The sequence below is a fragment of the Homarus americanus genome, unplaced genomic scaffold (assembly GCF_018991925.1).
Source record: "Homarus americanus isolate GMGI-L3 unplaced genomic scaffold, GMGI_Hamer_2.0 scaffold4060, whole genome shotgun sequence".
NCBI classification, from domain to species: Eukaryota; Metazoa; Arthropoda; class Malacostraca; order Decapoda; family Nephropidae; genus Homarus; species Homarus americanus.
The window spans coordinates 9,814,528-9,839,366 of record NW_024746161.1 but is presented as its reverse complement, the minus strand read 5'-3'; the positions used below and the strand labels follow the sequence as shown (position 1 = coordinate 9,839,366).

Sequence of the window (24,839 nt, the reverse complement as noted above, 5' to 3'; positions counted from 1 at the left end):
CCTCAGTATACCTGGCCTCTTCCTCAGTATACCTGGCCTCTTCCTCAGTATACCTGGCCTCTACCTCAGTATACCTGGCCTCTACCTCAGTATACCTGGTCTTTACCTCAGTATACCTGGCCTCTACCTCAGTATACCTGGTCTTTACCTCAGTATACCTGGCCTCTACCTCAGTATACCTGGCCTCAATCATAGTGTTTGCATGGCTGTAGAAGGTGATCGAAAAGTCCCTGTGCACCTGTAATAATTAACAATGTAGTGATTCCTTGTTCTACCTTAACCGTTATATACTTTGTTATACTCACAATAAATCTTACAGATGGTAGACACGTCCACCATTTACTGAGACTATTTAAATATTTTCCTGTAAGTAGAACAATGTATAAAATAATGAAGGTATAACAGGTAGTCATTATATTGTACATTATTACAAGTGCACAGGGCTATATAACTTCATTTTAAATATCTCTCGTAAATTAACCCCAGAATTATAATTAAGCAACAATTTAACGTCTAGTGAATTAAAACACCACATTATTGTTGATTCTCGTATATGATGAGTCACTTCCTTGTTTGATATCGTATCGGATTTTTTTATACAGGATGGAGGAAGAGAATGAATCATATACTGTACAATTTCCTGGACGTGAGAATATTATCAACATGGCGATTGAGATAGTTAATGTTGTTTTAAAAAGACCGCCAAAACAACCAGATACTTTTTTCGGGGGTCAGTTGTGGCTACCATAATCATGATCTTCTTGAGTATATGGGAACGCCAGGCACTGTTGACTGCTTGAACTGGCATTAGTTATTATTGTAGAGTAGAAACGACAAGAAGGTCAGTGTTTGGACTTGAAGGTTCGGGTGAGGAGGAGGAGGAGGAAGCGATTCTTGGATGACATTTCAAACCTCTCGATCCGGATTCGCCAATGATTCATACGTTAATTTTGTTTTCTTCCTCTACCTGCAGATATAGAAGAACCTAATTACCTGGTTGTAATTATGAATATATATTTCGAACACACACACACGCACACACACACACACACTCAATTATTATTATTACAGTATTGCATCAACTTTGAACCACTGAAGTGCAAGAGGCAGTCAAACAAGCACAAGGAAGAGACAGTCAAACAAGCACAAGCAAGAGACAGTCAAACAAGCACAAGCAAGATGCAGTCAAACAAGCTCGGTCCTATAGCATGTAAAGCACTCCATCAACGCATTAGCTTCCCCTTTCATCACTCTAGGGTCCGACCACCACTTGGGCTTCACCTGCTAGTGTGGTACAGCTCACACACACACACACACACACACACACACACACACACACACACACACACACACACACACACACACACACACACACACACACACACACACACACACACACAGGTCAACTGTTAAGTTGGCCCATACCAACTCCCTCCCCTGAACCCTCCTCCCCACCGGATATCAGCAAGTTCTCGCCAGAAGTTACAATTTCATTTAGGAAAGGAACGGAACCAGTGTTAAACAGGGGTGAACAGTGGTGAACAGTGCGTAAGTCAGTGAGAACAACTCAACAGTAACAGTTGTACCCAAGTTAACCTTCACACAGTGAGGTCCCAGGTACCCAGTGATAACGGCCCGTGAGACCCAACAACAACCAGCGATGTGTTAATCCGTCTACGATAGGAAGGCCTAAGACCAAACCTCACTCATATAACACCATCTGTGAGGGAATTACTACACCACATGTCCCTCATAACACCATATGTGAGGGAATTACTACACCACATGTCCCTCATAACACCATATGTGAGGGAATTACTACACCACGTCAAGTCCCTCATCACACCATCTGTGAGGGAATTACCACACGTGAGGTCCCTCATAACACCATCTGTGAGGGAATTACTACATCACGTCGGGCCCCTCATAACACCATCTGTGAGGGAATTACTACACCACGCGATGTCCCTCATGACATCATCTGTGAGGGAGTTACTACACCACGTGAGGCCCCTCATAACACCATCTATGAGGTAATTACTACACCACGTGAGGTCCCTCATAACACCATCTGTGAGGTAATTACTACACCACGTGAGGTCCCTCATAACACCATCTGTGAGGGAATTACTACACCACGTGAGGCCCCTCATAACACCATCTGTGAGATAATTACTACGCCACGTGAGGTCCCTCATAACACCATCTGTGAGGGAATTACTACACCACGTGAGGCCCCTCATAACACCATCTGCGAGGTAATTACTACACCACGCCAGGTCCCTCATAACACCATCTGTGAGAGAATTACTACACCACGTGAGGCTCCTCATAACACCATCTGCGAGGGAATTACTACACTACGAGTTTACTGTTCAACACCTACATTAATCTGTATGTTCACTGTATGTTCCTTTACCCTTCTCTAATGAAGGCTTTTGTTAAACCACCAATGTATGTAATAAGTCATTTATGTCCAATGTATATTTTCAGCCTTCGGGCTGCAGAATTTTTTCAATAAACCGTTAATTATTATTATTATTATTTATTACACACACACACACACACACACACACACACACACACACACACACACACACACACACACACACACACACACACACACACACACATACACACTTTTCCACTCTCTCGCCTTTACCTAATGCGATAAAGAGAAATAAAAAAATTAATAAAAGATACTATTATTTTGATTCAGAGAAGAGAGAGAGAGAGGAATATGACACAAAGGACGAATGATTTTGACAACCCTACCGAGAGAACAGGAGTCACAGTGTTCATTGTGAAATTCATCGGACTATCACCGTGAAGGTACTTTTTGGGGGAATGTACACTGTATACCTGCGTTGTCTATACACATACTGAACTGTATACCTGCATCGGTAATATATGCTAAACCAATTGTAAACTCGTATGGTAATTTTACTAAATAGATATTATTATTGTGTGTGTGTGTGTATGTGTATATATGTGTGTGTGTGTGTGTGTGTGTGTAATAATAATAATAATAATAATGATATTAATGATGTGTTTGTGTGAGATAAAGAACATAAGCTTCTTGATAACGTGGTTTAAGATAGCGGCGATTGATACAAGTGGGTGTGAGTATGTACACCATCAACCACTTCCAGAGGCGAGTCAGTGTGATGTCTAACAACTTACACTTAACTCTCAGCTATAGTATAGAGACGACGCTTGTGGCCGCTAGAGGAGGAGGAGGAAGAATTCATATAGGCGAGACATACAAGCCTGCGGGAGTGATTTTCACCTCTATCGCCGTGAGAAGGTATTAACTCAAGTAGGACAAGATAGAGTTACTGTTTAGTGTGATAGGGGTGGAATTGGTACCAGGATTGTTTGTGGGGATTTTATATGTTTGTGTAGGTGACGAGGAACAAGTGTCTGTCTGTCTGTCTGTCTGTCTGTCTTCTTTTGTTTTAGTTTCGTACTATCCAAACGTTTATACAGTCGCTCGAAGTCTCATTATTTTTCTGTTGATTAATTTGAAACCTGGCGTCCGGTTACCATAGTTTAATACGCCCTGATAACTGTATTTCCTTGATTTAAATAGGAACACACACACACACACACACACACACACACACACACACACACACACACACACACACACATTCTGGCCACTGTTCTTCATATTCCATTAAAATAAGGTCCTTTACATCCCATCCAGTTGGCCTTGCCTCTCCCACCCATTTACCACCCAGTTTGTCACCACAACCACCCATTTACCACCCAGTTATCCACCCCACGCAACCACCCCATTTTCACACCAGTTATCACCTGTGCACCCATTTACCACTGGTTATCACCCACGCAACCACCCATTTGCCCAGTTATCTTACCAACCACCAATTTACATGATTATCACCCGCAATACCCATTTACCACCAGTTATACCACACCAGCCACATTTTACCACCCAGTTATCCACCCCACGCAACCACCCATTTACCACCCACGCCACCCAGTCACCCCATCCCAAGCCCCACGTTCAAACACCACAGGGTGATACTAGTGTTTATGTCAGCTCGCTACTTGGACCAATCACAGTTTATCCCGTGACAATTGGTGCAGGCAGTGTTTAGGTATAGTTAGGTTAGGTTCTCAGGGCTTGCGTGAGGGAACATGGGGGCAGTTATGTGTAGCTCTCACAGTCAGGGTCTACAGTTTACGGTCATTTGTTAGATGCCACCAATGACACTAGGCCTTTGATGTGACGTCATTAATTGTATCCTGTGATTGGTGGAAAAAAGTCAGTTATAACGAAGTGTGTATACCAGCCTTACACACACACACACACACACACACACACACACACACACACACACTTCTACATTATTAAACTTTACCATCACACAATTACACAATCTCACACAGGTGTATAAAGTACTTATTTTTTTTACTTAAAGTTGAAGTACTATAAGTAATCTAACCCAAACATCGATTTAAGTTAAAGTAGTATCCCTAAATTCTACTTAAATAAGAGGAAAAAGTGTGTAGTTTAAGGTTGACTGAAGTAATGAAAGTATTAAAGTAACGTCTCTTACATTCTACACTCACAGTTCCCTTAACGAAGTCTTAACGAGTTATATCAAATACTATTTTATCTCTGTATGTGTTTAAATCTCTCTCTCTCTCTCTCTCTCTCTCTCTCTCTCTCTCTCTCTCTCTCTCTCTCTCTCCTCTTAGTTCTCAAAGGTCCTCACTAACATCTCTCGTCTCCTCCCACAGAACGCCACTATGTCGCTGGAGATCAAGGTGGTGAGCGCCTCCAACCTACAGAATTTGGAGACGCTTGGCAAGAGTGATCCTTACGTCACCATAGACTTCCAGGGTCAGTTTCCCTCACTGTCACTGTCACCCTTCCATCTATTTCTAAGATGACTGTATCTCAGTATCTCTTATCATGCAATTTAATAACTGATCAAATTATAATGGCGTCAGTACTCTTATGTGCAATTTCCGATCCAGTGTTAGATGTACAGTGTAAGCGTGTGTACTGGTGTGATCTTATGCTGGGTGTGGTGGAGGAAAACTACCTGTTGGAACTACTGGTGGGACATACAGGTGTAACTCATGATGATTACATAAGTCATATGAAAAAATCCTATATTAATTTTATGTTCTTATTTCGATATTTTACAGACTCAATATTGGGAAACTATTAAGTGAATAAAAAAAAAACTGAACTAGACGGGTTTATATAATTTATTCATTTATTACGTCTCTCCTGACAACTAAGGTATCGAATATAATGAAAGAATAACGAGAGACATTTGCCTGCGACCGTCAGATAACAGACCAATGTCTCAGTAACGGTTGGCCAATTAAAATCGAATTATCTTATCGTGCCCCGCCCAAACGCCACACCAGACACACCGCTACGTGACCTGATCATACACTTGCGATCAGTAACATGAAATAAAAACAAAACACGTGTAATGCGTAATCCCAGACTTCCAATTTTACTAGTATTAAAATCGTAACCTTGTTGTCCCCATCTGTGGACAACAAAAGTGAAATGAAGCCCGGCCGCTGGTGGACGGTTTCCATTAAACTTATTTCTAATAGCAGTACTGAGTAATAAATGGATGAAGACCTGGATATACAGGCCTAATCAGACGTAGTTCAGTAACACAAACCAACTAAACCAAATGAGAACCACCTAACCTAACCTAACCAAACCCAGTGAGACCAACCTAACCTAACTTAGGACCATTCATTACTTTGTATTTACAGGGTTTTTTCGTTTATTTTCGTATTTCTCTTAAAATCAGTATAACATTAGAAAGCTAGATTAAGCCCGGTAGGCTAATCCCCGTAAAAAAAATCATGTTAGACAAACTTAGAAGAGTTAGGGATAAAATAATGGCTCTCTTTATTCATTTTCTTTTACAGGAGAAAAAAAGAAAACGGAAGTAAAGGATGGGACACTAGACCCAGAATGGGACGAGACCTTAAAATGGGAGTTGGGTACAAAGGCGCCGCGAGCAGACGAGTGCATCGATATTACAGTGAAAGATTATGAAAGAATAGGGAGAAACAGGTAAGAGATTATTACTCAATAAGGTTGTTTGCATGTCTGTTTTCTATTAATTGTGTTCCTCAACTAAAATTCTTCTAAACTAAGCTAATGAATATATTATTCTATCTAAGCATGATAGTTTAAAATAACTGAACTGCATTTGTTACCACGAGAGGTATTCATTATATCCAGCAGGCACTACCTGCCCCTTACAGTCCAGTAATAAGGAAATAGTGATTCATTTTATTCCATAACTAGTATGAAACATTTCAAAATGCTGATATAAGGAGATATTCATTTAGTTTATTCAAGAAAAATGACTATTTATGATACAGTACAGCTCAGAATGCTGTGATATGAAGATACTAATTTACGGTATACCAGGAAGTAGAATCATTATCATAAATTATACAGTAAAGTAACAAAAAAAATGTACTGTTCAGAATGCTTTAACTCAGGGGAGGATTCAGGAATATCAAAAGGGGGTCCAAGAAGTTGTGGGTGGGGGAACATGGCGAGCACAGGGAGCCCACCCAGCATTTTTTTTGGGGTGCGGGTGGGGGGGGGTGTACTGTAATTCCCCCCCTCCAGAATGTTTTTTTTTTAATCTGACCAATATCATGGGCATTTTGAAGCCATGCGCACTTGATATTAGGGGATATTCTGAAGTCAATAGTAAATACTTTTTACTATTCAAAAATGCCTGAGTACAAAACTGCATTAAAGAAAAAGTACTGGAATTTTCTGGTGAAAAGTGGGGTTCGGACCCCAGGACCCCCCCATGGATCCGCCCTTGTAAACTCCTCGCCTCCTGCAGACTACTGGGCAAGGCCACCATCGCCCTGAGGAACGTAGTCCACGCAGCACCAGGCACGCCCCTCGACTATGACCTGGGACTCCTGGATGCCACTGACTCCCCCACTGTTGGCACCCTAAAGCTGGTTCTCTCTTACACCCCTCCCGCAGGTGAGTGAGGTACAGGGACGGCAGGAAGTAGTGAGGTAGAAATGGTGTTTGGGTTGGAAAAAAAAGAAGTATATTAAGGTATATAGATTAGTCTTAAAGATGTGGGATGCTTCTTGTGCCAGTTGTGTTTGTTAATGTGCATGTGTGTGTGTGTGTGTGTGTGTGTGTGTGTGTGTGTGTGTGTGTGTGTGTGTACCGGTAAACAGGTTTGGGAAGTATATATAGTAACCTACTAGTACTTTACTCTCTCACTGATGCACTCAATAGAATTAACCCCTATAATGTTTACATGTATTATTAGCGTCTTTCTCTTTATACAAGAAAGTAGTTCATACTCTACAGATTTTGGCAACATTGTGCTTAAGTTGAAGTACTGTATTTTTTCCTAAATTATACGTAAGAATACTTCAAAATAAATATTCTCTCTAGATGGTAAATCTTTGAAAAATCTACTTAATTAAAGGTACTTAAGGACAGTTACTTCACTACTCGACACCTCTGCCACTATATACATCGTCCTTGCTTACTGCATATGTGTAGCAATACTTATTATGATGTACTGTAATTAAAAAAAAATATTGATCAACAAATTTACATGTTCTGTCTCATGTTCACTTAATACTTTATACACTCTAAATAAGATGCCGATATCCTACCTAACTTTCCACTGCCTGTAGTGCTTTAGAAAATACCAGTAGTTTATATGTTTCTATAAAGGCTTGCTTACCCTTGTCTTCTCAACGCAACCTAATAGGGGGCGCTCTTGGCTTTTACTAATTAAATTATATCCAAAGAGTACAATAAACTAGCCCTTTGAGTACAATGAACGAGCCGCTTGAGTAAGAGAGTGTAACCCCTTTGAGCACGATGACTTAAGTCCTTGAGTACAATAACTTACTCTTGAATACTATAACCAGTTTCCTTTAGTAAGATAATGTTATATTGAAAGTGTTTTTAAATCATCTTATTCAAGGGGTTAAATTCTAAAATTACTAATAATATGGTAATAACTGATTCTGCCAAAGCGGTATCATAAAAAATCTACATCTATCTAAATTTGTAATGTTTCTGAGTCTTCCGATATATGTTAGTGCCTCCCAGGTTCTATACAATTTTATCTATGTGAAAAATTATGGGAAAAGTCTAATGTCTAAGTACCTCTCTGGATGTCTCTCTAATGTCTTAAATACTCATCATTCATCTCCTTTAGGTGCGGCTACGAGTGGCGGCAGTGCTGGGCTTAACATAGGCGCTGTAGCAGCCCGATCAGCCGCGGTCACTTCTGATTTATCAAATGGTACGGACCAATCATGAACCAAGGATTTTAAGTCATCTGAAGTAACTCACCAGTTAGAAACCAATGATTTTAAGTCGCATAACGTTTCAGACTCGTCGGGAGGAGAGGGTAGCCAAAACAACAAACCAGGGAAAATGAAATCTGGGATTAAGCATCTGGCTAAAACTGTATCGAGAGACAAAGAGCCAGGTAACTTCTTTTGTATAGTACATGAATAATGATTCCGCTCAGTGAAACCAATAACAAAAAAATCCCCTCGAGAGAATTATTGGCTCACATGAGGAATAGCATCCCTATTTCACCTTTAGATTGTGTACCCTAACGTTAACCTAATTTAACCTGGTGCTGCAGCTGAACGCGAGTATTTCTTAATATTGTGTCCTGGGTTCAGTCCCCTGGTCCGGGATAAGCGTGAGAATGGTGCTATGGTGCGACTTTTATCAAACATGGCAGGTTTTCTCCGTATACTCCCTAACACTGGGCAATAAAAGTCATACCAAAGTAAAAACACAAAAACAAACAAACAAACAAACAGACCAACTGCTCGAACAAATCTGGTGAATGATAAATAAATAAATAAATAAAACAAATAACCTAGCATTTGGGTGTTTAATTATCAGGTGAAATATGCTAGGATGCTATTCTTCACGTGATCTAAATTATTGAGTCTCGTGTCACCATAAATATCCCTCAGAAATAACGTTAATTGTGGATTAATTGATAATAATATGCCACTGTTAAAAGTAAATTTCTTAAAAAAAACAGTAATGCTGAAGAAAAAAAATCCGTCAGAAAAAATAAATAAATAAACGCCCTCATCTGTAAATACTAAAGTTAGATACACTATCCCCTGGGAACTACCTGCATATTTAGACAACATGTTAAATGGTCGCTTGGGCAAAACACCCGTACCTACGCTTAAAGCAACTGTGCGATCCTTGACACAGTTTTAGTTTCTCTCTCCAGGGGCGGATCCAGGAATATCAGAAGGGGGAGGGGCTCCAAGAAGTTGTGGGTGAGAGAACATGGCGACCACAGCGAGCCCACCCAACTAGAGGGTTTTGGGGGTGCTGTAAGGTCCCCCCCCCCTCAGAAAAAAAAAATAAATGAGCAATATCATGGCCATTTTGAGGCCAGTTTGAGATCAACAGTAATTACTTTTTACCATACAAAAACACCCGAGTACAATACTGCATTAAGGAAAAAGTATTGAAATTTTCTGATGAAAAAGGGTGGGGTCCGAATTCCCAGGACCCCACCTCAGGACCCGCCCCTGCTCTCTCTCTTTCTCTCGATCTGTATGTATGTATGTATGTGTGCGAGTGTGTGTGTGTGTGTATGTATGTATGTATGTATGTATGTATGTATGCATCTCACAACATTCGGCCCTAAACCCTCCTCACTCCTTCTCTCTTACCATATTCCTTATCTTCCTCACTTCTCCATCTCTCACAATTACAACTTTTCCTGTTTTACTTCCTTACGCTATTATCCCAGTTCTCATTCTTCTGTTTTATCCAGTTTTTTTAATTCTCCACTCTATCCATTAAATACTCATTCTTCAATCTAACTTTATTCTTCATTATATACCGTCTGTAGTCGGCATTTACCTAAAGATAAGCTTATTTCACCTTAAATTTAACCAAGAGAGGAGGGGCTATTCTTCAGGTGGTGATCAGCATAGCGGGGTCCATAGTCCTACCAAGATTTTTTATTATATTTTTTTTTTGCCTTTTGGTACGGAATTTGTTGCTTATTATATAGTTGCTTGGCTTTTGTTATTCTCCCTCGTCTCTCACTAGCCATACAAACGCTCCCTCATCTCTCACTAGCCATACAAACGCTCCCTCATCTCTCACTAGCCATACAAACGCTCCCTCATCTCTCACTAGCCATACAAACTCTCCCTCGTCTCTCACTAGCCATACAAACGCTCCCTCATCTCTCACTAGCCATACTAGCCATACAAACTCTCCCTCTCTCACTCTCTCACTAGCCATACAAACTCTCCTCATCTCTCACTAGCCATACAAACTCTCCCTCGTCTCTCACTAGCCATACAAACTCTCCCTCATCTCTCACTAGCCATACAAACTCTCCCTCATCTCTCACTAGCCCTACAAACTCTCCCTCATCTCTCACTAGCCATATACAAACTCTCCCTCATCTCTCACTAGCCATACAAACGCTCCCTCATCTCTCACTAGCCATACAAACTCTCCCTCATCTCTCACTAGCCATACAAACTCTCCCTCATCTCACTAGCCATACTCTCCTCATCTCTCACTAGCCATACAAACTCTCCCTCATCTCTCACTAGCCATATCTCTCACTAGCCATACTCTCCCTCATCTCTCACTAGCCATACAAACTCTCCCTCATCTCTCACTAGCCATACTCCTCAGCTCTCCCTCGTCTCTCACTAGCCATAAAACTCTCCCTCGTCTCTCACTAGCCATACAAACTCTCCTCATCTCTCACTAGCCATACAAACGCTCCCTCATCTCTCACTAGCCATACAAACGCTCCCTCATCTCTCACTAGCCATACAAACTCTCCCTCATCTCTCACTAGCCATACAAATCCTCTCTCATTTCTGAACACTTAATTACCTCCCAACTAACTATCTTTCACCTCTTAACTACGTCCCAACACTCACATTTCATTGATAATTTTCTTCACCCAGGCATTAGCCCCATGCCAGACGTTGGGGTAGAGGGTGTCACAATGCCCAAGATGCCTCAACAGAGGAACAGGGATATGCTCTCCAATGCCAAGACGAAGTTTCAGGTAAGAAAGTTTTAAATGAGTGAGGAAGTTCCAGGTGGGTGAGAAAGTTTCACCTTGGTTCCAATTCACTTGCATGACTAATTGACTATCCTCGGTGTGTCAAGCGTCCTAACTCTGTACCTAATGAGCACAGTATTTCGGTCCACTTTCCTATCTTTCGTATATAGTCTTTGACGCGAGCCTGACTAGATTATGTTGTCAAGTAGGCATTTATTTTTCACTAGATCTCACCGTCACACGTACGAACAACGAGCTTCTCACTCTCCATTCTCGGTAGCTTTTCAGCTTTTGTGATGTAGAGAATGCTAAAGGACTTGATTTTCCCAGGACTTCACGTGCTTCACCAGGTGTTTCTACCTCAAAATCCCCAAGTGCAAGTGTTGTAAGGGTTTTGACCATCAGTAGATTCGTGATCAGTTGCTGGGGGCTGTAAATGGTCAATTGTAAATAGTCATAACATAATAAAACAAGTGTCCTGTACCTCATACTGCCTACAAATCAGTGTTGTTTACCTCGTACTGCCAATCTCGCCCCACTGTTTCACACACGCCACTTCACTTCACGCACATTGTAAATTTTTCCTAACCGCTGTGATGTCAACTTGTGGTAAGGACGTGTATTTCTTCACAGCTTTTATATCATGCATGAGCAGTTTGTAAGATTAAAACTCATCAATGTGTTCAGGGCTTCATAGAAAAAAGTTATGTCACCTTTTCACCTATCTTTATAAGTACTGTAAGTGTATTGTGTTCTGCAGGTACGGGTGCGGGTGGTGGAGGGTCGTCAGCTGCTGGGGAGTAACATGAAGCCCGTGTGTCAGGTCCTGGTGGTAGGTGAGACGCGTCAGACACGGGTTCACAAGGGTACCTCCACTCCCTGGTTCGACGAGATCTTCTTCTTCCAAGTTGAAACTCTTCCATCTGAACTCATGGAGGATTTTATTCAATTTAAGGTTTGCTACAACAGAATATCTAACCATTGCCATTGTTCATGTTCCTGTCAGTTATTAAATGTTATTATTGGTTCTTACCCTTTGTAGGAAAAGTAATGTTCTGTGTGTCTGTCTAGGTAAGATAATTTTAAGTGGCTGGGATTTCTGACACAGCTGTGATTATGTTAATCGTTGCAAGCTATATGTACAGTGCACAGTTATCTATAGGGAAAACTATATTTGGAGACTTCCTAAGGGCGCATAGAAGTGTGTGTGTTCTGTACAGTATGAGCTCTAGCCTGGCCAGTTCATCAATATAGGGGCCAGGAATCTGACCTTTTGGCCATGCTTAGATTAATATGCAACATGAGGTTTGCATTATAATTACGTTATAATAAATGAATAATAAGGTAAGTTGTAGTTGTTATTGTTGCAGGCATTATATAACAGTGCTGTTATCTTTCTAGGTGTGCAACTCCAGTGGTATCCGTGGCAGCACCATCATCGGTGCCTTCAAGGTAATTTAAACGGACCAAATGGTAATTAACAGCTAGGTTCCTTGTAATCCACCAACGTCCCATTCTAACCACAGTCAAGATGGCAACACACGACTCATCTCATCTGTGTAAATAAAAAAATGAATCATGTAATACAGTACACCATCAGCTGATCACTCTAAATGTGAACTTGTGGGCCCCACTGACAAAAACATTAATGACGTTAGATAAAATGAAATGAAGTTTTGTTCCAGGAGTCTTACCTCCCCTCAATACCATTCATGTGTAATCAACCTTTCTCAACAGAACTGTCAGATACTTGGTTGAATTTTCACAAAAAGGATTTACAAGTCCTTTATAAAGTACTATTGAGGCTCTGCCCATGCTGAGTCGTAGTTACGTTGATATAAACTTGAATGTTAACGTAATAAAAACAACTGAGATGTCATTTCTTGAGTACTGTACTTGTACTTGACAAGGTGGTGTCGGTAGCTCTGCCTTCCAGTCCAGTTGGCCTATGTTTATAGCTAAAACCACGGGAACTGTACAGTATTATAGAAGCCCACCATCAGCGCATTCGAAGGTGCCATAATGCTCCCCATCCCCATGGTTAGTTACAAAAATGCATTAATCACAAATCACGAATTCAACGTGGCAATAGACTTAATAATTTCCACACCCACATAATATGTCAGCTTTTATGTGTAAATTTGAACATGTGGGCCTTATGTAATCCCTATCCCAATTAGTTTAAGTGTGCTGTAACTAATGGGCAGTCATGTGTATGGGACCCACTTTCATTTATACAAATACAGTAAATTTATAGGTAACAGTTACATGCAGTAGCCCATAAGAATTATAAATGATTATAATTTACTCTATGTTGCTTTTGGTAACTAGATAATACTGTACTTTACCCTGTGTCCTTCAGTGTGAGGTTGGGATGGTGTATGACCAGGCCGAACATGCCATAGTTAACCGCTGGCTGGTGCTGGCCAACCCTGACGAACCTACACCCACGGTACAAGGTATGTTATGTTTACTCCTCGCCCATTATACAAAGTAGACCATGCCAGCACCTTGACCCACTGTACAAGGTACGCCCTGTAAGCACCTTAACCCACTGTACAAGGTACACCATGTAAGCACCTTAACCTACTGTACCTGTACAAGGTACACCATTCCGGCACCTTAACCTACTGTAGCATTTATTGAAATCTTAGTACAGTATAAATGTTTAAAAAATGTTAATACTACTGTACATTTCTGTAAAGACAGACCAGATTGGCAGTACAGTATTTATTTAAATCTTGAAGTACACTGTACTGTATTGTTTATGCCAACCTTATTAGGTGACCACCCAGTACAGCACTTACACCAAAAATATACACTGTACAGTATTTTTCAAAGGTTTAGTACAGGTTACAAGATTTCTTCATAAAAATAAAAGTCACATACTACAATATTTCCCTAAGAATAATATTATAGATTTCATTAAGAACAATTTCTTTTTCTGTATCCATAGGTGGCAACTTGGCCTGGTTCTTATGAGCTAGACAGTACAGTATTGTTCAGTCTGGTCTGAGTCATACTGTAGTTGATTTAGATAAACAAGTATTGTGTTTTAATGTTTCTTAGTGCTCCCCCCCCCACCCAAAAAAAAATAAAAAATAAAATGTTGTTTCTGTAGTTGTAATTCGTTAGCCTTCCTGTAGCACATTTTTTGAAGATGGGACTGCTAAATAGGTCAACAATGGTCATTTTCATTGAAAATTTTTAAACCTCCAGGCAGGCTACCTCAGAAATGTTAGACACCATTGACCAACTGGCATTGCGGCAAGGTTGTGTTAATGTACTGTGAGTATACCTGTAGGATACTCTTTAGAATGGGCTCATTATTCCATGTACTGTACTGTACTGTATGCCATAACAGGAGACAGATGGCAAAGGTAAAACAAAATGCATGAACCTTTCACTAAACTTTTATTTTATTATCCACAGGGTACTTGAAGGTGAGTGTGGCTGTACTAGGACCTGGGGATGTGTGTCCAGACTTAACAGCACGTCAGAGTGAACTGGATGATGTGGAGGCCAACTTACTGTGGTCAGCTGGGGTCCACCTTCAGCCTGCCACCTTCGTACTCTCTATCTACTGTGCCCAGAACCTCCCGAGGAGTAAGCCTTTTAGTATTTCAGCATAGAATATGGACAGTTTTGAGGATTAAATTGCTCATAAACCTTTTTTGCAGATATAATCAATATAAATGATGACTTTGCTGGCATATTTAAATCATCTTTTGGTTATATCGGGTTAGATGTTAGGTACAGTATATTAGATCTAGTAAATTATATATTTTATAAAATGAATGAATAAGTGAACATTAAAATATAATTGTATGTTGACATAAAAGGTCTAGTAAAAGTTTGTTTAATGTATTCCTTTTCCCCTCAGTGGATGCTGGGACAATGCAGACCTTGAAGGAGATGCTAGGGGTGGGAAAAGCCTCCAAAGAACTGGTGGATCCCTACCTAATGGCTAGCTATGCCGGTCGAGAGGTCCAGACTAAGATACTTTACACCAACGAGAATCCAGAGTTTCGCCAAAACCTCCACATGGGCTTCCTCTTCCCCTCCATGTGCAATGTTATCAAGATCACAATGAAGGACTGGTATGTTGGTTCTTTGTATCTTTCTATTCTAAGAAGCTTGCACTGTATACCTGTAGTTTACTCCAATACTGTACCTGTACAGTAGTGTATTAGGTTGTCAATTACTCAAGGTGACAGTCATTTGTCTGGTATTAGTAACAGCTTAACCTTAATTTATGTTTACAGAAGCTATGTAATACTTATATTGATATCTACGGTAGGGTAAAGTAAGCATATTCTTAACCCAATGTAAAATATTAAGTAAAATTAATTGTGGCCAAAGACTGATGTGATGTTGTACAACCAGTGGCGGACTGGGTCAAAAATTTCTACCGGGAAAACTTGTAAAAGGGCCCACTCTAAAGGGTCCAAAAGGGCCCACTTAATCCCAAAACGTAGTCAAAGGAATCAAATAAAAGTCGCATTAGGGCTGATTGAGTTAATATCTCATTAACCTCGTATATCTTTTATTCTTTTTTCCGTTATTTCCAAAGTGATGGACCATCACTTTGGGGTCCACCGGGAAATTTCCCGGTATCCTGGTGGGCCAGTCTGCCACTGTGTACAACTATGATAAAGAATTCACTTACCTAAGACCAAGTATAAACAAGTGAAAGTTTATAGATTAAACTCCTGATTCTCATGCAAATTCATCATTGATAGGAGTGTAAAGGATAATTACGATCACCACATATGTTAATCACATCCTCGGATGGAAAAATAGGCAACGCCTTGATTTTAATTTTATCAATGAATGCGTCAGTCTTTCAGTAGAAGCTATTAATACAGCACTGTGCTGCAAACTTTACAGTGCAGAAATTTACTTCATCTAAATACAGTACCTGTAGTACAAAACCAGCTATGTATGCAACAATATTGTTTAAGCACAGTGATAAAGGGACAGCATTAGGAATATAAATGCCTGTACAGGAATACTCATCATCATCACCTGTTGAAGTGGACTCATAACCATCACAGATCATTCTATTTTTCGCTAAAGTTACATTGATAGCAAGGCAGGAACGCTTCTCTCTGAGGTAATCATAGATTATCCGCCTACTTGTAATCAATATATATATATTTTTTTTACAGAAATAGTAGTTTCATTGAACTATACACTGCAGTATTTGGTTCAAACAGACACTAGGAGTCAGAAGCAAGGTCAGGAATTCATGACTCTACGGAAATCAATGTCTTTATGATTCCAGGATGTATATTGTTGACCTATTACAGGGACCGTGTGGGTAATGATGACACCATTGGAACAGCTACCATCCCTGTGTCAGCTATTTCAGCTCCTGGTGAAGATGGTCAGTGCCTTTGATTCTGTCTCTCCGTCTGTCTTTCTTTGTAGCCTTATTAATTTTCTCTTCCAAAGTTTCTCGATCTTTCTCTCTGTTTTCATATATTGCCCTGAACAAGTAAACAAAACTGATTATTATTATGTATAGTTCTATAGATCTCCTCTATATTTATCCTGGTATACTTTGTGTACTCTTGTTGCCTTGTATTGCTTATGTACTATAGATAATCAGTTCTTGCCATAGAACTACAATGGATAGACACACTTAAATATTTTTGGGTGTTCTTGTTGGATTATTGTCACACACAGGCCTCACTACATTGCCTACCTTGCTTGTGGGCAGTGTGTCAGGGAGAACCAACAAATACTGTTTGAGCAAAAGAAAGAACTGGGCATTAAGCAAGAATCCAGAGATCTTGAGAATAATGCCATAAACTCAAAATAGATTTAGAATGCACGTATAAAGAATATGTGCTCCCCAGAGAGATGCAAAATCTGGGAACATTGATAAAATTATACTTAAAATGGTTGGAGTGGAGAACCCTAATATGACCATTCGTGTCCTTCTTTAGTGCAATACGTCTCTTGTATAATCCCCAGGTTACCTCCCAACCTTTGGTCCAACGTGGGTGAGTGTGTACGGGGCAAGACGTGAGTGGGAGCTCCTGGATAGTGGGGGTACGGAGGAGATGAACAAAGGCAACGAGGAGGGATGTGCCTACCGAGGGAGAGTTCTTATGGCTCTGCACACACAGGTCGGATCATACCCACCCTCCCCGACCACAGCTATTGACAATGATGAATTCAGGAGAGTGATGGTAAGGAGTTTTGTATGAGTGGGGTCACATGTTTGGTTGGTGAAGGTCACTGGGATTAAAACATTTACAGAGACATCAGGGATAGTCAGGGTGAGTGTTGTGTAATCAGGGAGGGTCAGGGTGAGTGTTGTGCAATCAGGGAGGGTCAGGGTGAGTGTTGTGTATTCAGGGAGGGTCAGGATAGTGTTGTGTAATCAGGGAGGTCAGGATGAGTGTTGTGCATCGGGAGGTCAGGTGGTTGTGTATTAGGGAGGTCAGGGGGGTGTTGTGTAATCAGGAGGTCAGGTAGTGTTAATCAGGAGGCAGGATAGTGTTGTGTAATCAGGGGTCGTGAGTGTTGTGTAATCAGGGAGGGTCAGGGTGAGTGTTGTGCAATCAGGAGGTCAGGGTCAGAGGTCAGGTGAGTGTTGTGTATTCAGGGAGGGTCAGGGTGAATATAGAGTTATGCAAGACGATCAGGGTAATGATATGAATATTATAATGTGCCGAGATGAAATACACACCGGCCCACTCACATCTACAGCTCATTGTTTAAAGCTTCTTATAGATATACAGAGTAGTCATGAACCTTTTTTTCAGACCAAACACTTTGTAACTCCATAACACTCTCTGTGTTTGTCTCCTCAGAGGTATCGTGGCACCCGTAAGTTTATTCTCAAGTGCCAGCTTAGCCATGTCTGGCTTTTGGAAGCTGCTGGGAAACCACTAGAGTTGGAGGTCTCTATGGGTAACTTTGGCAACAAGCTAGAGAGTTCGATGCTTCCTTCACCCTCCTCCACACACCCATCCAACCCGGTCTTTGATGGCTGCAAGTGAGTGTTCCTGGACACTCTTTTTACGTGTCTTGTTTTTTTACTTGCCATATATTCTCCCAGATAGACTTACCTTTCATGTATATTGATGAATTAGTTGTTGCTAATGAAGGAACACGTCAGATTTGTCTCCATATGATGTGACACCAGATATTGCTGAATGTGTAATGATGTTCCATATTTTAAGGAGGCTGTATGATCTATATGTGATGTACAGTAGTACAGTAGAGTATATTGCTAATTTACACGTGCCTATAATTGTTGCATGATCCTCCTTATACGTGTAGTGTAAAATACTCTACACTCAGTATTATGTCAGTTATTGTGTGAAGTCTTTCTTACCTCTATATGATGGTAAATTCAGAGATTCTTTGAGATCTGCATCAGCCTGTACAGTAACAAAAGTTTCCTGTAATAATGATACAGTTGATATTGTTTTAAGCTCTACAGTAATGTTTGAGATAGTGCTGAAGGCTCTCAGTATTACTCTTAGTAAGTTTGTCTCATTCCTAACAGGTACTATTTCCTGCCATGGTCAGGTGTTGAGCCTTTCGTGACAGTCCACTGTGACTTCGAGGATGTGACCCATCGCCTCCACTGTGTCAACCACATTACATCTATCATTATGGTAATTACTTTAAGGAAGGTTTGAAAAATTCTTTTTGAGAGTGAAATACTTTTTCTGTTCATTACATGTCCATGGGCTGTGAAGTACCGTACTGTACACTCATTTGATACTCTCATGGCTCTGGTTCATTCAAATTATCGCAGAATATCCAACTATCCAAATGCGAAATTTGAAATTACAGGGTACCTCACTATTTGGATTTTTTACAACTTGCCTCACAAAATAGGACTAATGTTTATTTTGAAATTGTTAAAATATTTCTTGGACACATTGGACATCCAAGCTTCATTGTATCCAGTATGAGACCAGATTCCATGTTGTATTGGTCACTACTGTACTGCCCTTATCAACTTTCTGCCATTAAATCTTCATACTCCACTCTATATATACACATTCTATTCTGTACTCGAACCAACTATATTCTTATTTTTGAAAAAGCAAATAATTTAGTTCATCATTCAGAAAACAAAAAACTTACTTGAAAATAAAAGGGTACAATTCCTTCACTCTCCATTGCCTGGGCAGCAAACTGTGTAATTTTTCTGACTGCGAGACACCCAATTCAGTACCACCCTTCATGTACAGGTGTATGAAATAGTTTGTGTAATGCATATGTGGTATAACAGTAATTCTGAACAGTTATTTTATGAATTCTTTATTGTATTAAATTATTAATACTGTAAAAGTACATGTAAAGTTAAAGTATCAAATCATCCCAAAATATTGAATTGTGAATGATGAATTTGAGAGGTTCAGGGATAGTTGGAACATCAAGTGCCTCAGGATCTTTATACCTCTGAGAGCTGCATGGACATAAGTAAATTGCATATTACAGTACAGTATCTCCTCTTACACCTTGCTTTCTTATTTCCTATATTGATCTTTTGTAGAAAATCTCACATCATTGACCCTTGTTCTGCAGACCTTGAAGAAGGACCTTCAGAAGTTACAGTCTCTGCTGCGAGGATGTCGTCAAAATCAGGAGGAAGACAAGGAGGTACAAGATACTGTGCAAGATGCCTTGTCAAAATTGGTGGTTGCCTGCAGGTAAGTTAGGCATCATGTGCCGCTGTTTTCAGTACCGTATCACTTATTATATATCTCAGTCCTTCTATCTTTCATCCTTTTACAATTTTCTGCCATGTCTCATTGTTATAATCAGTACAGTTTTTCTTTAATGCCACGGTTAAATGTGAAATGTCTTCAAGGATACCTCATCGCTATGTTGATCCATATGTTTCACTTAATTTTTTCATGTCCTCTTAATTTCCAAATTGTCTCTGAATATATATATATATATATATATATATATATATATATATATATATATATATATATATATATATATATATATATATATATATATATATATATATATATATATATATATATATATATATATATATATATATATATATATATATATATATATATATATATATATATATATATATATATATATATATATATATATATATATATATATATATATATATATATATATATGTGTGTGTCTTTTAGAATCATTTTATACTATTTCACTCTGTATACAGTACCCCTGTATTGCCCATAGCATGGAGCTGCCTGAAGTGAATCCAGTCCGTCATGTTGAGACATCTCTAGACCGTCACCTGAGGGCCGTCGTATGGAGCTGAACCGGCTGGCAGAGAACATGAAATCAGTGGAAAATGCAAACCCTCAGCAGGTTGTTGTGGAACTAGAATCTGCCTTGGACACTCTGGAGGCCTTGGCCCAAGAGGTTAGTAGCTGCTGATGGCTTGGCATCCATAATTTAATACTTTCCAACATTAGTGATTCTTATTTAAAATTTTCTTAAAACAACAAAACAAACACCAACATTTTATTGTTGAAGTTTACAGTTAATGTTCTGTACAGTAATTTCCTTACTATGGTCTTGGTTTAGCCCCAGAGCAGTGTTCCTGATGTCTTCCTGTGGTTAATGAGTGGCACCAGACGTCTGTCATATATGCAATTCCTGCCCACTCCATCCTGTTCTCCCATGAACCTTCCTCTCATGGTGCACTGGCTGGCAAGTTCCACACCTACACATTGAAGCATGCAGGTGAGTCAGTATCATCATATTTATCACTTATTTTGTTTATCAGAATTTTTTGGGTTTGTTTAAGGTCAGTGTATTGCTTACCTTGCCTTAGCCATAGCTAGAACTATCTCTTGTGTTGTAGGAGATTAAGTTACTTATTAACAAATAATATATATACTGTACTGTATACAGGTATATGTATATAACCTTTGTTTATGTACCCATAGCTTGTTAGTTTTCATTTCCTACTGAAAGAATAATACTCCTGTACTAGATAGAGCAACCTCAGCATTTTTACTGAATGCTTCTTCATCACTGTATATATATGCTGTGTATTGAATTATCTGGAGGTATAAATAATCCCAAGTAAAACTATGAAGGTGTTTTATTTCAGTGTAATAACAATGTATAATGAATGAGCTTAGACTCTTCTGTACAATTAACTATTCTAGGATCTTAAACTGTTTGATATATCAGTGTTAGAAGTCCATACAAATGTGAAACCCTTACTACAAGCCTTTCTTAATGAGTGATCTAAGCCCTCAAGTAAGATAGAGGACCGTAATACAGTAGTAGGAATTTAGTTACCCACATTAAATATATTCATCCACAGTATTCGTGTGTGTAATATTACCCTCAAGTAACATGTTTAATCTCCATTACAATAAGCTTGTGGTGCAAGCTAAAATTCAGTACAGTACAGTACTTTGATGTGTTATTTATAATTTTTCAAGTACTTTAACTTCTGTATATTGGAAAAATCTTGTAGAGAATCATAATAAAACTTATAAATGAATAGCATCAGTACTAACCGAATTATGTAACTTAAAAGAATTCAGCTGAACCTAACCTGACCTCATCTAATTTTGATCGTGTGTGATTATGTAAAACAAAAAGTCCCGGTACTATATGTCTTAAACTAATTAGTTACATTGTTTGAAATTATTATGCATTTCTATGCTATGACAATAAACAGTACTGTACTGCTTATAGTAATAGCACTCATCCATATAAAGCTCTGTATGTTTATGTTATTTATGTTAAATTTTAAGTTGTGGTTGTCCTCAGATGAAAATAACCAATGGGGTATTGGTGGAGTGGTGCGTGCATCTGTGTGGCTGGGACGTGAGGAGGACACGCGTGCCTGGTGGGATGCTCACGAAGATGTTCAACTTTCTGTCTATGCTGAGTCCTATGAAAACCAGGTAAGGGTGGATGTGACCTACCAGAATTTACTCTACTTCATCTTCTTGGCATCTTGTCAGCTTACTAGTTGGTCGGTTATTTCTCTATTAATTACAGTTGGCAAGTAATAGGTTAGGTTAGGTAATGAAAGACATTAAAAGAATTACTATCAACTTTGTTTTCCAGGTGATGTCTGTACCTGGTACTGGTAAGTGGACTGACAGCGGACTGCTGATGACTGCCAAATTCTCTGATGCTGACGGTCGACTGAGCCTTTCCCGGGAGACTTTCTCTGCTCCTGAGGGCTGGAATTTTCAGGGAGATTGGTTTATTGATCCTGAACCCAGGGTAGTGGAGAGTCCCTCTGAGGTGAACACTTTGTATCAATGACACAAGATTTTCATGTGACCTTGTGCTAGAGGAAAATATTCCAATAGCTAATCACCTGATCAGGTGAGTCTTACCCATTGATATAGATAAACGAAGTAGAAACAATACTATACAGGTTGGTTTACAGTTTAACAAGTAGGGGACTGATACACAAATGACTATGTCATATATTAACACTTTGATATAAAACTTTGGTGACAGCTACTTCATGGTAACCATAGACTTATAATGTTTAAACACATATAACTGACTTGTAAAAAGTTGTGTAAGAAATTCATATAAAAAGGTATAACACACATTTTTGTTCATGCATATACCTGTATGTACTGTACTCCAAGGAAACATCTGAAGTAACAATAGGTGATTGATTAATTCCACATGTAGCGTATGGTTCAGTATTTATTTGTCACATAGAACATCTCTGAGTACTGAAAAACTTGTCATCTGTTCATCAGTTTAAAGCTTCATGATATCCTTCAGTTTGAAGTTCACCGCTGATGAGGGAAGACAGTTGTTCACGGAGGAGGTGTTTGAGCAGCAGATCTCGGGTCCCTGGCGGCACCTGGATCCCTGTCCCTAACACCTGGACCGATATAAGGGGTGATCCATCCCCCAAGCGTGATGAGATTACACTTGCCAGTGGCTGGGCTTGGCGGGATGTGTGGACGGTGAGTGCCTCTAAAAGCTTAGTACAACAAAGCGGAATGCCTCTGTAGAACAACTGGAGAGGAGAGTATTGTTACAATAGTGTCATCTATGTGTAAGAAAAACATTGTTGGAGTGGAGTAAATGGAGGTTGAGGTGACATAAAATTTAAGAAGAAAAGTACAGTACATCTAAATTGTGATTCTCAATGATATTGAGACAAAATATATCTAGTTTTTAATGTTATCCCATGATATTATAAATTTTTGGTCATTTTGGTTGCCAACATGTATTTAATTGTTACTGTATTAATAATTGCTACTATTCTGTACATAAAAACTGAATTTTCATTACATTTATAGTTAACAAATTACTCATACGAGTAATCTGTGATAGCAGCTAAATTATCTTCAGCTGATTAGAAAATTACAGCACTGTATACCTATACTGTACTGTATTATAGCTTTTTAGATTTGCTGATCCATTAAGGAATATACTGCAAACTGAAAGAAGTAAAGGAATGAAAAGATAGAATTATTCCAACAAGGCTCATTTCACCTGCTTAACCAATTTACATAGAACTTTGTAATACAAAAGTGACATTTATCTTTAAATTAACATAAGAGAACTTAGTGGTGGAAAATGTTTACATTATCTATGAAAAATATTTGAATGTCAGAAAAAGCAAAGAAGTAAAGTATTTAAAGCTAGATGTACTGTAGTGAGATATACCTTAAAATATGGATGGGGGAAGTATGAGTTTTTTAAGAAACATTTAGAGATTATTGTAAAAAGTTTGTTGAGAGTAAGTTGCACCAACTCAAGTGAGATTTATCTTTGCTTCCTGTTTGTAAACAGTACGACCTTCAGCGAGCAGTGGACGGTGAGGGCTGGGAGTACACAGTGGAGGCGAGGCTGATGGGGTGGTCACCTCAGGAGAAGATCTACCACGTGAGCAGACGCAGGAGATGGATCCGAGAGCGCCATCTGGTGGAAAAGGTGGAGAAGGTAAGAGTGATGGAGAGAGAGAGAGAGAGGACGAGGTATATGGTAAGGATGTTTACTAGTGCAGTGGGTAGAGGAGGTATATTTAAGGTACTAGAGTCATCTGGTGTACATGCTGGAACTAAAGTAAAAGAGAGAGGAAAGAAGGAAGGAATGGGGAGGCAGATGGGAAAAATGAAAGATGTAAAGAGGAATGGCGATATAATATTTGGGAGAGTAATAGGAAAAAACCCCACTGAGTGAGAGGTAGTAGCATATGGGTGAAAAAAGAGGTAAGAGGTAAGTAGAAAAATAAAACGAAATCTGAAAAAATATGTTTCCACTATAAAGAATACTCAGCCCTCCTCCCCTACAGGTGGAGACTCTTCCAGTAGACGGGTGGGAGTATGCACCCCTGTTCCGGCTACAGTTCCATGCCTTGGGGAAGATAGACATGGTGCGGCGGAGGCGGTGGAGAAGACGCCTGGTGCCTTCTCAACCTGGTCTGCCACCCACCCCCAGGCTTTGTATCAAGGCTGGAAAGGGTGAGTTAATTATCTACAGATTGAGATTTGAATTATTTACTTGTCAGTTTAAATATCAGCCATTTCTGTTAAGTTAGTTCTCTTTTATATTCACTCTATTTTATTTGGGTTCTTTATCTTGATTTTTATCATTAAATAATGAAAGGTAAAATGATGGATTTTATATACTACTGTACAGAACTTTCATTTCTCTTATGTATTCAGTTAAATTTTTAGTTTTATTTATGTATTTATAAAGTGCTTTTTAATATTTTTTCATTATTTATACAATGTA

At 39.3% G+C, this 24,839-nt stretch overlaps 1 protein-coding gene across 5 annotated transcripts in view; it reads left to right on the top strand.

Moving 5' to 3' along the window:
- The window catches only part of LOC121879104 (myoferlin-like), a 43,561-nt gene extending 21,219 nt beyond the window's left edge, over positions 1 to 22,342 (top strand). The window contains exons 1-21 of one of the 5 annotated variants that reach the window (XM_042385615.1): positions 3,165 to 3,307; positions 4,771 to 4,873; positions 5,938 to 6,085; positions 6,882 to 7,030; positions 8,241 to 8,327; positions 8,418 to 8,516; positions 11,014 to 11,117; positions 11,875 to 12,069; positions 12,516 to 12,566; positions 13,477 to 13,573; positions 14,547 to 14,720; positions 14,998 to 15,214; positions 16,427 to 16,503; positions 17,097 to 17,314; positions 17,942 to 18,126; positions 18,643 to 18,754; positions 19,677 to 19,801; positions 20,328 to 20,513; positions 20,679 to 20,837; positions 21,885 to 22,021; positions 22,188 to 22,342. In XM_042385615.1, the coding sequence (XP_042241549.1) occupies positions 4,780 to 4,873; positions 5,938 to 6,085; positions 6,882 to 7,030; positions 8,241 to 8,327; positions 8,418 to 8,516; positions 11,014 to 11,117; positions 11,875 to 12,069; positions 12,516 to 12,566; positions 13,477 to 13,573; positions 14,547 to 14,720; positions 14,998 to 15,214; positions 16,427 to 16,503; positions 17,097 to 17,314; positions 17,942 to 18,126; positions 18,643 to 18,754; positions 19,677 to 19,801; positions 20,328 to 20,409 (2,214 nt within the window). In that variant the 5' untranslated portion in view covers positions 3,165 to 3,307; positions 4,771 to 4,779 and the 3' untranslated portion in view covers positions 20,410 to 20,513; positions 20,679 to 20,837; positions 21,885 to 22,021; positions 22,188 to 22,342. Of the gene's footprint in view, positions 1 to 3,164; positions 3,308 to 4,770; positions 4,874 to 5,937; positions 6,086 to 6,881; positions 7,031 to 8,240; positions 8,328 to 8,417; positions 8,517 to 11,013; positions 11,118 to 11,874; positions 12,070 to 12,515; positions 12,567 to 13,476; positions 13,574 to 14,546; positions 14,721 to 14,997; positions 15,215 to 16,426; positions 16,504 to 17,096; positions 17,315 to 17,941; positions 18,127 to 18,642; positions 18,755 to 19,676; positions 19,802 to 20,327; positions 20,514 to 20,678; positions 20,842 to 21,884; positions 22,022 to 22,187 lie in introns of those variants that run through there. The other 4 variants (XM_042385614.1, XM_042385617.1, XM_042385618.1 and 1 more) reach the window with 4 other exon arrangements.
- Positions 22,343 to 24,839: the final 2,497 nt, after the last annotated feature.